This window comes from Gobio gobio, assembly GCF_949357685.1.
Source record: "Gobio gobio genome assembly, chromosome: 7".
Taxonomy (NCBI): Eukaryota; Metazoa; Chordata; class Actinopteri; order Cypriniformes; family Gobionidae; genus Gobio; species Gobio gobio.
In genome coordinates, this window is record NC_137103.1 from 38634124 (window position 1) to 38655743 (window position 21620).

Here is a 21620-nt window from a genome sequence, read left to right on the forward strand (position 1 = left end):
TCACAAGAACGCGCATGCGCAGAACACACACACACACACACACACACACACACACACACACACACACACACACACTAGGCGTCAACAAAGCTGGCAAATGTCAACATTGTTGTCTACCCCTCACTCTGCTTGAGAAATGTAGCCATAGTAGCTTTTGGAAAATTTCTGTGTGCGAGCATTTTTATTGCAGACTCCAAGATATAGGTTATCAAGATTAAATTCAACGAAGCTATTTATAACACACCTTAATTATTGAAATATGTATGTGGCAAAGACCACCATGTCATCAGGACATGTTATACTTTCTATTCAGAGATCCAACTGCAGTTTTAAAAAAGGATTATGGGGAATAAAGAATAACTTGTGGAGTATGTCTTGTGGAAAATCTTGTGGAGTAACTGGGATGCAAAACTTGAAAAACTGAATAAAAGAACAAATGCCAAAATCCAGCATTTTCTGATATAAACCAAATAACGGACCCGGAAGAATACATAATAATAATATAATATACAAAATATATTTTGTTTAAAATGGAAATATTCTAGTTATTCTAAATTAAGGTGAGGTCAGAGATCAGCTGCCAGGCAATGAACATTTTCTGAAATGTGATAGCTTAAAGGGGAACTTTTAAAGAGATACTGTAATAAAAAGGGGGAGACCGTCAACTTTGGAAAATACATCGTTTGGAAAAAGTGTTCCAAATTGGATCAGGGCTAACTTATATTATATCATTGATGTAATGACAAGCAGTCTAAGTCAATGTAGTTCAGTAGTATTTTTATAACAGCTATAATACGGGACAGACATGGGTGGATTCAGGTTGATTGGAACACTTTTTCCAAGTCAACTCAATGGCAAAAGAAGTGTCCCAATCACCCTGAATTCACCTCATGTCTTTTAGACTAAAGGAATTTTCCTCAAATGTATCCGTTTTTAATGTATTTTATTATTTTATTTTTTTCAGACTTATTAATGATTTTACATTGTGTCCTCAAACAAATTTAGCTGTAACCTTTACTAACTATGCACTGTAGGTCGCGCAGTCTGGGCAACCCAATCCCGCATCCCGTGACAATTCTGCGCACGCAAACCCTCTGCACAATTAAAACACTTACGTCAGTACACTCACTATGTGACGGACGGAAGACTGAACCAATCCGACGCCAAGAAAAACAGCCTCAGCCAATGAGATCCTAGGGCGGGTCTCTGAGAAGGCTGGTCTTCGAGACGGGAAAAGAGTTCTCTACGGGAGGCGAAAAAGAGGTGAAGTGAAGATGGCGAGAGGCTCCCGGTGTTTGAGGAGAGCGGTGGCGGAATGTATCAGAAACTTACCGTCCACAACCAGTCGAGAAACACCGGGCAGGAGTGGAGTGAGGTAATTAACGACATTTCTCACGTTCTGTGTGCGGTTATATGAAGATCGAAATGATTAGTGAGAGAACTCGCGAGCTGCTGACGATAGTTGGACGGTTAGTTTCGCTCTTACAAGTGGATACAATTGAAGGCCTACTTGACACGTTTGAGTTCATACAACCTTTATTTAGTGTCCAACAATGTATTAATGTATTTGACGTACTCAAATAAGTGTGTAAAAACCATACTAACTTTAGGTAGGGGGTGGTTGGGTGGGTGGGAGGGAGTCACATATCTGGTTGCCAGATAAGTGACAGTGGCAAGGTTAAGTAATTGATCAGGTGTAACTTATTTAACAAGAGCTTTCTTTTCATTTTTGGTTCAACTGATTATCAACTGCATGCAGTTGGTGTTTATTCGAGTTTATTTATTTTATTCATATAGCTCCAAGCTCAGATGCAACCAAGTGCTTTTATAAGGGGAAACAACAAAAAGTGTGATTTTGCTCTTTTTGGAAAATCTGGTCATCAACTGCATACACACAGTTGGTGTAAGTTAAGATGTAATTATTTAATATAATGCATATCAGATACAATCACATTTTTTTATTGGGGAAATAATAAAATACTAACAACATTTGGCACCCATCATGTAACCACATATGTATATAGTGCAACAAGAATTGAATTAGTAATTCTTTCCAGACACCTTTGCAGGTATGTGTTTAAATAATTCTGCAGAATGTGACGTCACAAGCCAAGCTGTGACGTTTATCACATGTGGCCAGGGACCTAATGTACCCATACCAAGTGCTGGGCAGCCAAGTGCTATGACTGCTTGGCATAAGGCCATCTGAAGTGTCTGTTCTGTCAGTGCTTGACAGCTCTTGCGCCGACATGAATACATTTTGGTGCCACTCTTTCCATTGAGATATTGTGCCATTTTTAGAGCAAAAGCCCCATCCACATGCGTTTCAGATATCTGTACGTAATTGGTCTGACACATTTTAATGGAATGGGGTGTTACTACTGCCCTTGACTTGGTTATAGTGGTCAGTGATCACGCTCTTCTTTTGATCTATGTCTTGACAAATAGAGGGCAGGTTAACATGTCATGGATTGCATAACCATGCTCCCACGGCATGAATGCGCAACTCCATAAGGTTTTATAGTTAGTGATGAACTATTTGAATCAAGAAGTACACTATCTAGTACACAACAGCTTTACGCAGCTTGTTTTGTGGATTGCTTGTGTGGTCTAATTTGTAAGGTTGGTTGCATCACAATTGGCATTTTTAAGCCCATCATTAGCATTTCAAAAGTTTGTCATTCAAAGCCTTTGTGAATTAAATTAGCCAGTGCATAACAATTAAAACAATACAGGGAACTCTTAAATGCCACATTTTTACACACAATTCCACATAAAATTTGTCACGATAGAGCATTGTACATAAATTCTGTGCAACCACATCTAGGCTACACGTACTTATCACATGTTGTTTGCATTTTGGAAAGGTTGTTGACAGCTGTTTGCTTTTTTTTTTTCAAATTCAAATCTTAGTAACAAAGAGTCTCCATAATTATAATATAATTTATTAACAATTGTTCAGTTGTTTGTTGATGCCTGCCTCAAGTAATTTAGTAATGTTGAGATTGACATCACTGAAAGTGATTCAGTGTGGTTATCAATGAAGGATTCGTCAGACTGCTAGCTCATAAGTTTGTGAATCTTACTGAATGATTTGTTAAAAGAACAGGCTTGAAAGAGTTGTGGTTGTGCTATATGTTTGTGTGCGGCCCTAGACTGGGGAAACCCAGGCTGATCTGCTGGCGATTTTGATTTCGCCCTGCAGCTCCGTCTGGAAACCTGTACATTCATCTATCCTGCTTCTGTTACACTTTTGCGGGAACCAATCACAGACTGACTTATCCACCTGGCGGGTTTAACACGATGACCGATAGAGAAGCGATGGGTCGTTGCCTGTTAATCACTCCTCTTGTGGTCTGATTGGTTGAAGGACTATCCAATTGCATACAGAGTCATTTGAATTATGCTCATTGAATTATTAGAAAATACATAGCAGACTCCCCAGACCAGTGTTCAATCTTAAATTGAGCTTGGTCTGGTGATAGCCAGACAAGTGTGGCCCACAAGGACAACTCAATTTTGCAGTAGTCTGTTTTTTTTTGTCTGAAAACGCATGTTATTGGGATTAGATTAAGGCGAGCGAGCAGTTGTTTTCACATTTCTTAATCAAGGCTCTGTCTTGCTAGAGAGTCCAAATCTTGTTAATTGCAAACAGCTATCTATGTAATTTATAGATACACTCTTATCTGACTTGTAGGAGTCGTCTGCTATCTTGACACATCCAACAAGCAGATAGTGCCTAAATTATCACACTAACAAAGTACACAAAGTCTTGAAGAATGCCACTACCTGTCTATGTATAGGTACTAATGACGTACTTTCACCCTGTTTTGTCAACAGATATCTGTCTTCATGTGGAATTCTGATGACCAGAGTGCCGCCCCTCTTCAGGGCTGTGTCAGGTCGTGCTGTGGTGGCACCTGCCCGGAGCTTCTTCAACTTCTCTGACTCCTTCAACAAGAGGAAGGAGTACTCTGAAAGACGTATCATTGGGTATGTTCCCAACCAAGTTGGATATGGGGCATGATCTGTTGCTATTTTTAGTTTTTATTGAGGTACATGATTACATTAGCCCCAGTGTCCTTGCAAATGTTGTTTATGTAACGGGGCATGGGAATATTTATTGTGTCAGCTTTCTAGATATCTGGAGTTATTGGAGTATGGATCTGTACTGGTTATCTCACGTCATCACAAATTACTTAGGAACCGCTTCTGACAACTGATGCCTGAAATTTTATAGCAGAGGATCAGCTGTCCTGCAGAATAGAGCCCCAGCACTAATGCAGCACGTGTACACATACTAAATTTGACGAAGAACTTGTCTACAGTCTATGAAGTATGTTCTGTAGGTATGCAGATATATAGTAAATGCATTCCAGGACACACTACATCTGCCATGCCATCCTCCTTTGACCCATGACATACTAACAACAACCTAAACAATTCACTTCGGTGTTACTTAAACTTTAAAAGAGCCACCTAGCTCTTTTCAAGTGTAAGTTAACCCCCCCCCCCCTTTATTTATTTATTCTGAAAAGCTGTTCAATTGTATTTAATACATTTGATGGTTTTCTTTATTTTTTTATTAAATTTGATAGTTCCATTGGCCTTATGGAATAGCTAAATGTCTATATGTTGCACACTTCACACTCTCAGAACATGCAGTGTGTTATCCAGGTATTGCTCACCTTTTGCATACCATGTAGGAGTAATGCTGCGTTCCAGACGAGGTTGGTCGTGGGAATATCCCAAATTAAATGTCCCACTTCAGACCCCAGTGAGTTCCAGGCAATCAGACGTCATGTTCACACGTTGACCGCATAATGTCTCCACCACTCAACAAGGGCATATTATGTTTTTGTGTCAACTAGGGAAAAAATAGAATACAAACAACATAAAATCGCTTTGAAAACAGCAGACGAAAAGCAAAAACAAAGGTATTATTACATAAACTTATGTCTAATGGTAAAGTTTGTTTTCACGTTTAAGCAGAACTTGCCGACATCTTGGAAGTGATGTCAAATGATGCGTCTTGCTGAGGTCGGGGTTGATTGATGGACCCCAAGTTTGAGTGCCATTCAAGACGTTATTACCAAGAACGAGGTGGGAAAAATCTAAATCTCGAGGTGTCTGGAACGCAGCATAATAACTAGTCTTAAGAACTAGTTGGTCCAACTAACAATTATCCAAGGAGTAATCAATACGGCTTACTTTTCGGATTCAAATTATACCAATCTTTTTATGACCAGTCTATATTCAGACTTCTAAAGGATGGTGGTTCTCCTGAGACATAGCATTGGCATCCAGAAGGCTGTAAGGAGTGAGCCATGTGAATCACGATTGTACCCTTGCAATGAACCATACATTGCTTCAGGGGAAGTCCTTGTAATAAATGTACCGTCAGTAGCTTTGGATAAAAGCATGTGCTAAATGATTATGTGAATATCCAGGAAATAAACTAAGCACCTGTTTAGTCTGTGCACTTTCAAGAGCATCATAATTGGTTAGATTGTAACTTCTTACAAGCGAATGCTGAGGGACATTTTGTCTTATCTTTCATCTTTAACTTGAAGGTCTTTATATGCTCTAGAATGAGACCTTAAAACCGAGGACGTGTCCACATTTACCTCTGATGGACCCTGTGTACAAAAAAGTGACTGTAAACAGTGTTTTAACCTTTCTTGATTCCATTTTGGAGTGACTCAATCCCACACTGATATCTGTGCCTTCATATCTGATTGGTTTTCTGAATCGCCCATTAGAAACACGTTTTAGTGACAGCACTAAATCCATCTTCGTCTTTAGCAATAACCTTTTGTTTAGGTCACACCTGTATGGTGATGAGTTATATTTAAATCATCCAATCTCTCTTTCAGTGAGGTTATGAGCTGCCATGCCCCTATACTTAGATTTATAGGAAAGGTCATCGCACTCTTCAGACTATAACTGCAGATTCTGTGGTGTGACGTAATGGCTAAAGGAGCTCAGGGCTGGTAATCAGAAAGTTTATGAGCTATCACCATTGTGACTTTGAGCACTTAACCCTGGATTACTCCACTGTATTCAGTGTACTGTAAGTCACTTTGAGTTAAAGTGTCTGCTAAATTACTACTTACCTGTGTAGAAAGACCCCCCCCCCCCCACACACACACACACACCTAAGAGATATACTCCCAAAATAAAAACAAAACAATTGGTGTGATTTACATAGAACATTATTATATTATCTTGGCTAACTGACTTTTCTATGACATGCAGGTACTCAATGCAGGAAATGTATGAGGTTGTGGCCAAAGTAGAAGACTACCTGCTGTTCGTGCCCTGGTGCAAGCGCTCAGATGTTGTATTCCGCCGCACAGGATTTTGCAAGGCCAAGCTGACTGTGGGCTTCCCTCCTGTGGTAGAAAACTACACCTCTCTCATTACTACAGTCCGCCCTCATTTGGTAAAGGTATGTACATCTTAATTTTTCTTTAATATAGATCTGTTTTATGAATTGATGGCAGTGGTTTAGTGGCATATTCACTGTGTGCAGAATTATTAGGCACGTTGATTTTCTGATAATATTTTTTACAAGCACATTTTACCAATTCCAAACCACATTCATCTTAATAACTACGATTAATTTTGTATTTAATCATTTATAAGTGATATTTAATTGTTCATGAAGGCTGGAAATTAAAAACCCTTTATATTCAGGTGTGCAAAATGATTATGCACGTTTTCTTTTACAGATAAAATGAGCCAAAAAAGAGATTTAACTCTTTAAAATTATTAAATGCCCATGAGAAGGATGCAATACTAATGCAATACTAGACATTGCAATTAAGGCATGACCATTGGACAGTGAAATGCTTATTGGGTCAGACAAAAACAGGTGGCGAAGAAAAGACACATGTAAAAGGGATAGTTCACCCAAAAAAGAAAATTTGATGTTTTTCTGCTTACCCCTAAGGCATCCAAGATGTAGGTGTCTTCGTTTCTTTAGTAGAACACAAATTAAGATTTTTAACTACAACCGTTGCGGTGTGTCACTCATATAATGCTTGTCAATGGGGTCTAATTCTATTAGAGTAAAACATATGGACAGACAACTTCAAATTAAACCCCGCGGCTTGTGACGACACATTGATGTCTTAAGACACGAAACGATCGGTTTCTGAGAGAAACCGAACGGTATTTATGCTATTATTTCACCTCATATCAGACGAATGTCTTCAGCTCTCCAGACTGCTATCACTTCCTGTGAAATATATGATCCCGGTCAAATAGCAGCCGGGTCATAGATATATACATAGATTCCTCATTAGTGCCTGCGTGGATCGCTCGAATGAGGAATCTACGTATACATATCTATGACCCGGCCGGAATTTTGACCTCACTCACAGGAAGTGATGGCAGTCTGGAGAGCTGAAGACATTCGTCTGATATGAGGTGAAATAATTGCATAAATACCGTTCGGTTTCTCTCAGAAACTGATCGTTTCGTGTCTTAAGACATCAATGTGTCGTCACGAGCGGCAGGGTTTAATTTGAAGTTGTCTGTCCATGTTTTTTTTACTCTAATAGAATTAGACCCCATTGACAAGCATTATATGAGTGACACACCGCAACGGTTGGAGTTAAAAATCTTAATTTGTGTTCTACTGAAGAAAGGAAGACACCTATATCTTGGATGCCTTAGGGGTAAGCAGAAAAACATCAAATTTTCGTTTTTGGGTGAACTATCCCTTTAACTGTAAAATAATTCATAATTAAGTGTGAAACCATCAGGAACCCTTTAGTCTCCAGCACCACCATTTTTCAGAACTGCAACCTACCTGGAGTCTCCAGAAGTGCAAGGTGTCAGGATCTCAGAGACTTAAGTTAGGTAAAAATTCCTAAAAAGTGACCACAACTTAATAAGAATCACAAGCTGATGTGTTGTAAAATACATGAAGAAGTGTTGTGAATACAGAAGAACCAGCACCACATCCTCTTGTATCACAGTTTGAAGAATTCATCTTCCAGAATCTGGCAGTAAGTTTTGGGAGTTCATTTTTGTTCATCTCTGCAAAACAGACTTCAGGATAGGAGATGTACTAAAAATAACTCACAAAACTTACGGCCAGATTCTGGAAGATGAATTCTTCAAACAGTGGCGCTGGAGACTAAAGGGTTCCTGATGGTTTCACACTTAATTCTTCACCTTAATTCTTAATTATTTTACAGTTAACATGTCTTTTCATTTCCAGCCTTCATGAACAATTATATTTCACTTATAAATGATTAAATACAAAATTAATAGTAGTTATTAAGATTAATGTGGTTTGGAATTGGTCAAATGTGCCTGAAAAAAAAAATGATCAGAAAATCAACATGCCTAATAATTCTGCATGCAGTGTACAACAGTGTTATCATCAGACTTTGTTAATCTAGTGTGAGCTACAAGTAATTTCTGACTACTTCTGCTCTTAAGGCATCTTGCTCTGATGGGAAACTTTTCAATAACCTTGAGACGGTGTGGCGGTTCAGTCCTGGTCTTCCTGGCTACCCCCGTACATGCACCCTTGACTTTGCTGTGAGTATTACAAACACAAACTGGTTCATCATCCTCAGTTTAAGCTGCACTGTCTTTGGGAATGCTTTTGAAGCTAAATGCTACTGTTTTTCCGTTGCTTATACTTAAAGTAATATTATTCATTTCTTTCCCTCCATTGAAAGTTTGTTCAACTAAAACACTTCAGACTCTGTTGCTTTATATGATGAACAAATTTACTTTAGGCCTTTATTCACATGTAGACATTCATCAACACATACAAAATCAGTAAATACAATAAAATAAAAAAACACTGTACTTTGCTTCTATTAAGAGGAAATGAAAAATCCACTTATTCTATAAAGCACTGCGAAAAATGTAAATAAATAAGGTTGTGCCTTGATTATGGTATCCTACAGTGGCTTTGCTGAAATGCTGAAACCAGATCAACCAATCCGTTTTATTGCTTCTGGTGTTTGACAGAAGCACATTTTTGTAATTATTTTGTTTATAAGTCGTCTCGCTGACTTTTACACAAGCTTGTACCATCGTTTAACAACCATAGAGCTTATGTTAGGTCTCTCTGGAAAGGTTTATGGGTTTTACTTAAGGAACTTTACTTGTGAGCAGTCTGTGATTCCCTGCTTCTGTCTGTTCTTAGATTTCCTTTGAGTTCCGATCGCTCCTGCATTCTCAGTTGGCCACCGTTTTCTTCGATGAGGTCGTGAAGCAGATGGTGTCAGCCTTCGAGCGGCGGGCGTCCAAGATATACGGCCCAGAGACACAGATCCCACGCGAACTCATGTTCCATGAGGTCCACCACACGTAGTTCATTCCACAGCTTCAGATGGATGGGGAGGGGGTGTCGTTCAGGGAACTGGAGGGTTTTATTGAACGCATACATTTAGAGTATTATAAAGACAGTCGGGAGAATGTGAACGCTGTGTGCCTGAATATCGTCAGTGCCTGGTCCAAACAAAAGAGATGATTTAAAAAAAAGAATTATGCTAAAAAACATGTGGCTGGATCTTTTTATGGGGGGCTTGATTGTCCCCACTGAGCCCTGCCCCACTACCTCCATGTTAATTTTTTAAAACCCACTGTCAATATGGCGCCAGGAGCCGTATTTTTTTATATGAGGACCTTGACATGGTTTTAAAAACAGCTGCCAAAAACCATAAGGGCTTCCCGAATGGCACAGTAGACAAAGGTCATGGGTTTCTTCGAAAGGACATTATTTTGAGGTATTATGGAAAGATTGTCCCTCATGTTAGAAAGTTTATGTGACAGGTGAGTGATGTATTTATTTAAAAGCTTTTAGGTGATCCTTTAAGATTTCAAGAAAGGGATGAGGAGACTCAACTTGAGTGGATGCGTCACGTGCAGAAGACTGACACTAACTACAGCCAAATGCACACAAATCGCTATAAGGATATCAAGGCTGCACGCCGGACTCAGGTCTGTTGTATTCTTGCATACCAGCACAAACAAGGGCTTGAAAAACAAACGCTAAGAGGCTGACAAAAAACTACGCTGCCTTGCCGCTCCAGTTCACTCCTCCGATGGGAGCGAAGTCTCATATGATTTTAAGTGTCTATATTAAAGACTGCTTTTCTCTCCTAGAGGTGTGCAATATATTTGTATGTAGTTTTTAACAGACCGCTCACCCATCTACGATATCCACTTCTTCTAAAAGGGCCCAAACTCTGGGAACAGAGAACATACCGAATCTTTCCCAGAGCTCTCATCAGATTGTAGTGAGGTATCCGTCGCCACCGACCTTTAAAGATTCCAATCCCCACCCTGCTCGCATCCTCATGCTTACTGCCTTTTTACAGAGAAAGTTACATATTATTTATCCTTATCTTAAAAACATGTATGCGTGTATCCTATATTTATTTTGGTTATGGGTTAACCACGTGTACATATCTGATGCAAGATCACAGACTAAACTTCAGTGCACAATTGAGCTACAAAAAAAACAATTGAATAATCTTTTTTTTTTTCTTCATTTCTTTCTTTTTGGGATCTATTTTTTGTTTTGTTTTGTTTTAATTGAGGTGTTTTAATGAGTGTGTTGTGGGTGAATATGTATCCTGCCTGCATGGTTTATAAACTATTTTTATATGTAAAACCTAGCCTTGTGTCTGGTGTGGTTTGTGTGTTGTTTATCAACATATGGTTCTGACTAGTTTCTATACTTAAAATAGGTTGATCATGTGAGGGTTAATATTAGAATGCTTCCAAGTAACCCATTTTATGACCCCTAGTGGCCAGTGTCAGTGACGGCTCTAAAGATCGAATTACAACACACTGGCTGTGTTGCAATGGAATATTGGCGTCATGAGAATGTACAGAACACACAATATTTTTTCTTTTTAGGGAGTGTGTGTGAAATGGAATTAATTATGCAATGGTATAAATATCAAACTGTAGCATTTAACCTTTGTGTCAAGACATTTTACTCAGCAAGAAATGGTTATTATTTTGCACTGTTATAGTATTATTATTGCTCAGAAAATATGCAAGAAATACTGTTGTTTATTAGCAGCATTAGTATAATCGTATTATGTTATTCACAGACTTTGGGTCATTGAAGCAGTCATTTATTATCCTGAGAGAAGTTTTGGTAACAACAAGTGTATTTTACACTGTCCTTGTTACATGTTACAAGTACTAACTGTAGTAATAACAGGAAATCATGTATAATTACATGCAATTAACCCTAAATCCTAACCTTCACCATAAGTACCTTCTAAATTAATATCACTCCGTACTTAAATGTATAATTACACTGTAACAAGGACACCTTATATAAAGTGTAACTGAAGTTTTTTGCAAAGTACAGAAACATTCACAAAACTATTATTGGTAACTGATCACTGAAAGTTATTAAAACTATTAAATGTTATGTTATAAAGCTTGCGAATCGATTATTAATGTACATTCAGATAAAGTTATGAAGCTTACCATGGCAGCATTTATTTGATCAAAAATACAATATAAAACAAAATTACAATTTAAAATATCTTATTTAATAATATAATTTATTCCTGTGACTGCAAAACTGAATTTTCAGCATATTGTATGGTGAAAAAAATGTCAAAAGAATAAAAAGTTCAAAAGAAATAGAAAACTTGTAACATTATAAACGTATGTACTGTCATTTTTAAACAATTTGAAGCATCCTTGCTGAAAAAGTTTTACATTTCTTTAAAACAAAATTTTAAAACTCTTACTAAACCCAAACTTTTGAAAGGAAGTATGTAGCACTACTGAACTGGATCAAACCTGTTTTTTTAATGAAAAACCCTATTTTATGTTCTTCATGCAGCTCTTTTACACAATGTTAAATCAACTGTGACCATGTGCTGTCAAGCTCCAAAAGGACAAACAATTTACATAAATAAAAATAAAATACCTCTGTAGTGAAGTTTGGATTTCAAACCAGCATCTTTTCATGCAAATAATTACTTTAGGGACTGCTTGTTAAAGTCAAGACTCAACATGAAATCAGAATGAACAATTTCTTGTTCCTGATTTCTACCAATGTTCCTGGTTGCATCAGTGCATATTACAAAGGAAACAAATGTTTGTCTTTGTAATCATCAAAACATTATTTGCTTCATTCTGGTGTTTTGAGGGGTGTAGTCTAGTATGGAATACCCACTTTTCACAATCCATTTAATTCTTCAGTGGATGAAATCAAGTCTCAAGTCTTGAGTGCTGTTTTACATTGACTTGATAAAATATCTCAAGTTATTAGTCCTAGTCAGGCCAACGCTATACCAAGTTTATTACTATTTTAAGAGGATTATCTTCCTGACAAGGAAGCCACTGATAGGCTAGGACATTGACGGGACAAAAATGTATTTCTTTGTGAACACTGAATTTTATTAAATAAAAAATACAGAATTAATGACTATATTGTACAAAACATTGTTGGATGATTGTTGCACATTCATAGAGCATGTAGCTTTAAAAACACAAAAACAAACAAGTAATTCTCATTATCAACAGCAGTTTTTCAAACACGATTCTGTACCACTAGACTACTCAAGAGTTAGATCTTTAGAACGAATTCACACTAATTGTATTCAGTAAATTGTTGGGCATATGCTTGTATAGCTGTTTTAAAACTGCTGTGCAACAAGTTCACCCATCCCTCCACTCAACCTTCCTACCAAACTCTAGTCTTTACCAAAATATGTTTAACCCTCAGATTTTAAAAGAATAGTTCACCCACAAATAAAATGGTCATCACACACAGATAAAAAAATTGATATATTAACACATCTCTCAAGTTAATAGGGTCCAATATTGTTTTGCACCCCATTGACTTTCAAAGTATCAACTTTGCGTTTCACAGAAAATGAAAAAACAAAAAGACAAAGGTTTGGAACGACATGAGGGTGAATCAATGACTATTTTAATTTTTGGGTGAACTATCCCTTTATATATTAAACTAAAAAAAGGAAAACCACACAATTCTTCAAGATGAAGTATTTCTATTCAGTGGGAAAAATTGTAACAACGGAAAGGCAAAACAAGTACATGCTTTGTCAAGTTGTATAATCCTCAAACGAGGGTTTTATTTTTTCATATGAAACAATGAACAGTGTACAAAAAAAAAATGAACTGATCAATGAAGTGGAATTTTTTTTTTTTTTTTTTACAACTGGTCAAAGTTTCTACTATTTTCTTGCTCACGAAGGCAGGCTTTAACCTTAACACCTGGCTTTTTAAGCCCCTACAGATGGTCTGATTCAGAACCAGTTATATCACACAATACAACAGCATGACAATATGTAATTTGTTAAATGCATTTTCCCATTAGACATTGGTGAGCACAATGTTACAGAACAAAGGCAAACAGATTCATTATCCCTGGTCACATGATCAGAAACTTGTCTTTAAAGAAGTAGGGTAACATCTTCAGCCATGAGTAAAGAGATGAGATCAGACAAGGTGGTGGAAGGATGGGAGCCTGTAACGTCCATTTCTTTTGCTCCATGTTCAGACCACCAGCACTCGGTTTCGGCAGGTTTTTCCAAGTCGAAGGGGAGGGGCAAATCATGTCCCCTGCCCACAACCCTTCCACTAAAGTCAGTGCAGATCGGTTTAGAATCCCATGCCACCCATTCCGCCCATGCCGCCCATGCCACCCATTCCTCCAGCTGGCGCATCCTCCTTCTCCTTTGGTAGCTCGGTGACAACGGCCTCAGCAGTAGACAGCAGAGATGCAACACCTGCGGCGTCTAGCAATGCTGTCCTGACAACCTGCAGGGGGAGACAAATTACATTTTTTATAAAAGCATTATATTTTTATTATGGATGCACAGGGGTTACATTTCTGGCAGATACTACTAAGCCAATTACTTTCATGTTTTGGCCAATAACTGGTAAAAATAATCAATTTAAATGCTACAAATTAATTTTGGCAATACAAAAGAATGTATTAGGCATCACAATATTGTGATGCCTTATACATTCTATTGAATTGCCAAAAATCATTTGTAGCATTTAAATATTCTATCTATCCATCCATCTATCTATCCATCTTTTGAGCAAGGACTCATTAAAAACATCAAAAGTGACATTAAACACATATGACAAAAGATTGCTCATTTCAGATAAATGCTGTTCTTTTGAATCATCCAGAAAAAGAAAAAAAAATATCAGGAGTGCAGCACAACTGCGTTCAACATTGATAATAATAATAATAAATGTTTATTGAGCACTAAATCAGCATATTAGAATGATTTCTGAAGGATCATGTGACACTGAAGACTTGTGAAATGATGCTTTCATGACAGGGATAAATTACATTTTTAAAATGTTCAAATAGAACACTGCTATTTTAAATTGTAATATAAACAATATTACAGTTGTTCCTGCAATATTACTGCATTATTTTTACTGATCCAAATAAATGCAGTATGGATAAGCATAAAACACATTAAAAAAAAAATAGATTGACCCGAAGCTTTTGAACGGTAGTGTATATAATGTCACCCAATATGGTCACGATATATTGAACAGGTCATATTAATTTAGAAACCACACTGATAGATTTGTTACTTATTTAAACAAATAACTTCTAAATTTGTGAACCACACATACACACCTTTGTGGGGTCAATAATGCCTCTTTCGACCATGTTGACATATTCTCCAAGCATAGCATCATATCCAATCTCTGGAGTGCCCTGCAAGATCTTCTCCACCACCAGAGAGCCTTCAACTCCTGCATTCTTGGCAATGGTCATTGCAGGAATACGAAGAGCTCTGCGAATAATGTCGATACCTTGAAGAGCAAGAAAAAAAAAGTGTCAGTTTTAAGAAGTTAACACAGGGTGATTTCTAACAGGGTCTGTAGGATGAGATCCCCAGTCCCTACCAATCTTCTGATCGGAATTGGCTGGCTTGACGTTCTCCAGGGCTGGGATGCAGCGGAGTAGGGCGCATCCTCCTCCAGGAACAATTCCCTCCTCCACAGCAGCTCGTGTGGCATTCAGCGCATCAGTGACACGGTCTTTCTTCTCATTCACTTCAACGTCACTTGTTCCACCAACCTAACAAAGAGAATGGTGAGTTTTGATGACAGATACATGGCAGATAAATACATTACACTCAGCTACATGCTTCCTACTTTCATACCTTGATCACAGCCACTCCATCAGAGAGCTTGGCCAGACGCTCGTTGAGTTTCTCCTTCTCATAGTCACTGCTTGTGCTATCCAGCTGTTCAGCAATCTCATTCACACGCTTCTCAATGGCTGATGGATCACCGCGGCCTTTGAGGAGCATCGTGTCATCCTTGGTCACAATGACCTCGCCGACCTTGCCAAAGTCATGTAACTGGATATCCTCAAGGGCCACACCCATAGCTTCATCACCAAACACCTGAAAACAGTTTAGGTGTGTTAAAAGACTGGGCAATAGCAACTACCTCATGATATGATACACGTCACAATACAATATATGTTGATCCATCACATAAATGAGACGTTTGAAATAAAGTTAATTTATAATCATGAATACAGATGAAGACGAGATCTCAGGAACATACCGTGCCTCCAGTGGAAACTGCCATATCCTGCAGCTGGTTCTTCCGGTTGTCCCCGAATCCTGGAGCCTTGACTGCCACGACCTGTAGTCCAACCTTCAACCTGTTGGTGAGATTTAGCATTGACCTTTAACTCAGACCCTTTAAATAACAGGCTATTCTTAAACATCAAAATGACCATCCATTACAAAAAAGGGGTTTCCACCAAAATACTAACATTACTACAGTAGTTACATTTTTAATTATTTAGACATTTAGATAAAATATAAATATGGTAATGTATTAGTCAAAGTCATTAAAAGGTCCCATGGCATGAAATTTTCATTTTATGAGGTTTTTCAACATTAATATGAGTTCCCCTAGCCTGAATATTGTCCCCAAGTGGCTAGAAATTTTGATCGGTGTAAACCGAGTTCTGGCCGTCTTTCTCTGCCTTTGAGAAAATGACAGCCCAGACGAGCTGATCTTGAATTTTCCTGTAATGATGTCATAACAGGAACGGTTACCTCCCTTTCCTCCGCCCAGAGAATTTAGCACGCCCATGCGAGCGCCATATTTGTTTGTCCTCGAGAGATCATGGTTTGTGAACGAGTGAATGCTGGTAGTTTCTCAGTGTTTGGATGTACAAATGAAAACAAGTCTTTTTTCAGTTCCTTCTGATCTGTGATCAGTGATTTCTGATGTGTAGCTAATTATTCAAGTTCACACAGAACTTTATTATTCGTGCACACGCTGGGAGTCAGTGTTTTTATATGTCCTCGTCACGTCTATCTGTTCTAAAATGTGCATACAGTCGTGAGTTTCTGCTCAACATCAGCAGAGCCACATGTTTAGAGATAAACCTCACGCACGCCGAAGCTCGGGCCGCACTGACCGGTTGGCCTTCAACATCACCGACCCCCACTACTGCATCTCGCCCACAGCGGAGGGACCATACGCGGCGTGAGATTAAGCAGAAGGGGGGTAAGTGTGAGCATATCCGGGCTAGACTAGCCAGCTATCCCCACAATAAACTGGATTACATTCGATTACTGCGCTGTTGTGTCTTTGTTTGCGCTGTGTACTCAATGCGCTTCACTGACGCTTTTCATATGATAGGAAAATATCTAAAAATAATGTTAAATAATAAACTCGTAACTCGTTCCTCTCGACAGCTGTAATGGTACATTACATGTGTTACAAAGTTGGTAGAATAAGGAGGAAGATGGGCTCGGCATGACTGGGATTCGTGTTTATTCATATCTCTCAGATACAAACACAAACTCGCACTGACAGCGCGCTCAGAACTCAGTAGTTACAATATAACTTTGTTAGCAATTGCTCCTTCTCTGGTCAATTTGTGATGTTCGGTTCATGAACGAATTGTTCTTTTGAACCGGTTCTTTTTAGTGAACTGATCGAACCAGATCACCAAATCGGACTGAACCGTTCTAAACGATTCACGTCTCAAGTCAGCGCTGATCCATAATTTACTAAAGTTAGTGGGTGTTTTTACTGAAGTCTCACGGCAGACACGCCCCTTGAAACAGGGCATTCAGCCAGAGGGCAAACATCAGTATAGAAAAAATGCCTTTTATTTCTAAATTATGACATTTTATGATGTAAAAATCATACTAACAATATAAATACACCTCAGAATACATTATAAAATAAACTCCATGCCATGGGACCTTTAATAATATTTTAATAATTATATTATCTATTAAAAATAATGGTATAAATAATTTTAATTACAAAACTTTTTTGAAGAGGTCATGTATTCAACAACTTTTGAGAGAGCCAATGTCATTAAAAAAATAAATATATAAATAAACATATATTAATATTATTACTAATAATAATGTCAAAGATTCTGAAAACTGTTTAAAGGAGATCCCATAATCATTTATTAAACATCTAACACTATAACTAAATTATTTTATGAAAAAAAAAAATGAATGCAATTAACTTGGTATTATTTGTGTAAAAATCAATCAGTAAAATTACTTTTTGAAGTTCAGTTTTAATAAAACCTAGTTCTTTTTCACATTTATCCATTTAACAGATTTCTTGTGTACTTGTGGAACATGTTTGAGAAACAAACCTGTTGAGGACCAGAGTGCTGAGTGCCTCTCCGTCCACATCTTCAGCCACGATGACCAGAGGCTTGCGATGCTGGTTGGCAATTTCCAGAGCTGGTACGATGCTCTGTACGCTGGAGATTTTCTTCTCACTCAAAAGCACATAAGCATCCTGGAACTCACACTTCTGGCCTGAAGGCAGAGAATAAATTCCAGCCTATTGTCATTCCAGCCTTAATACTTCTACAAACACATGACCTTCTAATACCAAATACGCACCTTTAGAGGTGTTGATGAAGTAAGGAGAAATGTAGCCACGGTCAAACTTCATGCCCTCAATGATCTCAAGCTCATCATGTAGGGTTTTACCATCCTTTAAACAAGAATAACAATTCGAGTCTGAGATATTTTAAGGACCAAACCATCATTCCATCTGTACTAAATACTACTTTCATTGAAGCAACCTACCTTCACTGTAATAACACCCTTGCGTCCAACTTTCTTCATGGCATTGGAGATGATGTTACCAACTTCAACGTCTCCATTGGCAGAAATAGTGGCCACCTGTATCAAAGTAAGATTGACGGAAATTAAAAAGGTCCACATTTAAGGAATTGACAAGTCTTATTTCTGTCTGTTTTTATTATAAGTGATCTTTTTTAATTAATGTGCTTTAATCAAAATAACTTCCCCTCCCTCAGGCAACGACATCTCTTTACTGAAGATGTGTTCATCGCCGCAAGGGCAGGACAAATCAAGTCCCACTCTACATTTTTTCTTGTTTGAGAAGTTTCACTTTGATATACATTACAATAGGCAAGAAAAAAAACTATTGCAACTTCTATTTCAAGTCAAATTTAAGACAATTTTTAAGACCTTTTTACCTGAGCAATTTCCTCTGGTGTTGTGACTGGTTTGGAGAGTCTCTTGAGTTCATTGATGACTTCTTCCACCGCCATCATGACTCCTCTACGGATCTCCACAGGGTTTGCGCCTTTACTGATGGTGTCAAATCCCTCCTTGGCAATAGCACGGGCCAGTACCGTTGCGGTTGTAGTGCCATCTCCAGCCTCTTCGTTAGTGTTATTGGCCACGTCCTGTACCAGCCTGGCCCCGATGTTCTTATACCTATCTTTCAGGTCAATACTTTTGGCAACTGTGACACCATCTTTGGTGACTTTGGGGCTTCCCCAGCTCTGCTCAATGATAACGGTGCGACCCTGTGGGAAAGAGGCCAATCTAGTTGTGATGGTTCCATTAATGATTACAAACTTGACTTTCAGAGCAATACCATGTCTGTTGTTTATCTAGAAACGTATCAAACTTAGCATACCTTTGGTCCCATGGTGACAGCCACAGCATCAGCCAAAAGGTCAACGCCCTGAAGCATGAGGGCCCGGGCATCTGCTCCAAACTTGACGTCCTTGGCATATGCACGAGTCAGGTGTGGGGCCAGTGCCCTGCATACTGGCCTCATCTGTTTCATTACACTGGGTAAACGCAGCATTTCTAAGAGAACGAGAACAAAAGCATAACATTCAATATTCAAAAAATAAGATAAATCAATCAAGGTGTAAGTGACACCATTAAAATAGTTCAGAAACACTCCAATCCATTAGAAATCACACTTTCAGAATGAGGCTTCCACACACATCTAGGTTTTCCTAAATACTGTTTCTACAAATAAAAATAATTAATTAAAATATGAAATTTCAATTTTTAATTGTTTTGTCTTTGTTAGTCACCCTTGGCTTGGACTTTTACCTCGGCCCCCTGGTTCTCAAAGGGATAGTTCACCCAAAAATTTAAATTTGCTGTTAATTTATTCACCCTCAGGCTATCCAGATATGGGTGACTTTTTCTTCAGTAGTAGAGTAAAGATTTTTAGCTGAAACCGTGGTCATCTGTGATTCATATAATGAAAATCAATGGGTGCCATCACTTTGAGATTCAAAAAATCTGAAGGAAAAGAAAGTGTCACCTACATCTTGGATGGCCTGAGGGTTATTAAATTAACAGCAAATGTTCATTTTTGGGTGAACTACCATTCATTTTAGACAAACGGGTAGCCCCGCCCACAGCTCGCGGCATTGGTTGAGGTTGGCAGACAGCCGTTTCTGATTGGCAAACAGTCACCGACAGCACTCGGTTACTTTTTTGATTTACAGAGCCTCACATACTAGTGTGATTTGTCATAACTTTAGTGATATCTGTCACGCAGTAATGACATTATGCATGGTATTCAAAGAAAAGAAAAGAAAAAAAAAATCACATGTATTTTAAGTTTAATTACGCCAATGAAAAAAGTCTGTTGTCGAGGTCACATAACCCCAGACTCCAAAAACTAGACTTTGCCCCCGCTGGTCCTTGAATGGATTACAATGCCTGATTCATTCATTCGTTAACCTACTCTCCTTATACTTAATGCCCTAAATATCAAACTGTTAATTCCGTAAAATATTATAATTATGAGCTGGTAAATGTGGGGAGATAATCCCCAATTTTACAAATTTCATGGTTGTCATAGACAATGTTTCGAGAGAAAAAAAAAGTCAAAAGCGGAAAAAAGGTTTTAAAAAGCAGGGCCAAAAGGTAAAGCTACACTAAATGTGTTCATGCAAACGACGTGTCGGTACCATTCAAAGCTGTAGATGCAGCGAGTCCCTCATCTACCCCACGTGTGTTCAGGGCGTCCGTCACAAGGTCAAAATTACTCGCGTCACGACAGAGACGGAAACGATCCCTTTCATCTCCATGAGTTCGCGTTACTTCCCGGCGTATCCCTTCTATTTTATCAAAACTACCCATTGTAGCCCTGACACCGATTAATTGTTCCATACATATATAGTATCCTTAGGCCTCAACTTCATAGAATTTGCTACAGTTAGCATGCGAGCTATCATCACTATATTTCACTTAAGATTACGCTTTCCTTGTTTTGCTTGTAAAACAGTAGTCAAGGCAGCAGATATAACACTAATGCAGTATAATTGTTAAGCAGTAAGTTACATATGATGCACGAAACACGTTTGTTACTATAATGCCAGTCTGAGAAGCACAATCTGCAATTAACTATAAGTGTACTAAAAATATGCTTAAATGACAGCTAATTAGAAAATAAACATGCATGATGTTACATTCAACACCAAAAAACAAACTGACAGTTCTAGCATTACATGATGATGTTACGTGTTACGTATCCGCCTGTTTGATCTAATTAAGTTCTTCTTTATATTACCAGGCCAGTAAAAAAAAGCTTTACGCAATATCGTATGTTCATATGCTTTTATGAAGGAGTACAATGCTCTAAATGACTTACTGCAGAGTGGTCTGGAGGTTGAATGAAGGGATGCGCGTGGCCGTCAGTACAGAAGACTGAATGATATAAGAAGAGGAGCCGCTTTAGAGCTGCTGCAGTTACACTTTACGCACATGTGTTCTACATCCGGGTAACCGCCCCGCTGCCCTGACATCTGAATAACACAATACTCTCACGATAGACAGGCATTATTCTCTTTAAAATACATATGCGCTTTCATTTGCTTTTTGCCTCGATGTCATTGAATATATTTATTTGATACTGAGGGAAAATACAAATAAAATATACTGAAATTGGCCATTAAATTGTTATTATGCTCGTTCCTGGGTGTCAAGTTCGAGAAATTTCGTAGAGACTATTGGAGAAAAAAAGACGTCAGAGGTCAGGATTGTGCAACCACAGATTTTATTGCGTTTTACAAATGTCTATGAATTTGTTAATCGTCTTACAATATATTTGTATTTTGTATTATATAATTATCAGTGCTTATTATTATTTATTTGATTATATAGGCACTTTTACCATTTATTCAAAACCTTTATTTTGCTTTTTTACTATTTCTTTGGTTATTTGTAATCCACTTCAGTTTTGCATTTTTCATACCAAGTGTTTAAACACTCAATTTCTTAACCAAATGTGCAATTAAAAAAAATATA

The 21620-nt window shown here is 38.0% G+C and overlaps 2 protein-coding genes across 3 annotated transcripts; one reads left to right on the top strand and one right to left on the bottom strand.

The window, feature by feature from the left end:
• The first annotated feature begins 1223 nt into the window (after positions 1-1223).
• coq10b (coenzyme Q10B) lies at positions 1224-10655 on the top strand. 2 transcript variants are annotated; one of them, XM_079822585.1, is made up of 5 exons: positions 1224-1375; positions 3841-3993; positions 6259-6451; positions 8458-8559; positions 9179-10655. In XM_079822585.1, exons 1-5 carry the CDS (start codon positions 1275-1277, stop codon positions 9344-9346), a joined length of 717 nt encoding a protein of 238 aa, XP_079678711.1. In that variant the 5' UTR covers positions 1224-1274; the 3' UTR covers positions 9347-10655. The 2 variants fall into 2 exon arrangements, with proteins under 2 accessions (XP_079678711.1, XP_079678712.1); XM_079822586.1 differs by having other exon boundaries at positions 1245-1375; positions 8458-8582; positions 8633-10655.
• A 1739-nt stretch (positions 10656-12394) lies between these two features.
• Positions 12395-21113, bottom strand: hspd1 (heat shock 60 protein 1). Its single transcript, XM_079822584.1, has 11 exons — positions 20965-21113; positions 18979-19154; positions 18530-18865; positions 18114-18209; positions 17925-18018; positions 17669-17837; positions 15589-15688; positions 15177-15422; positions 14917-15091; positions 14645-14823; positions 12395-13797 (listed from the first exon to the last, which is right to left on the bottom strand). The coding sequence occupies exons 2-11, from the start codon at positions 19150-19152 to the stop codon at positions 13639-13641; spliced, it is 1728 nt and encodes a 575-aa protein (XP_079678710.1). The 5' UTR covers positions 19153-19154; positions 20965-21113; the 3' UTR covers positions 12395-13638.
• Positions 21114-21620: the final 507 nt, after the last annotated feature.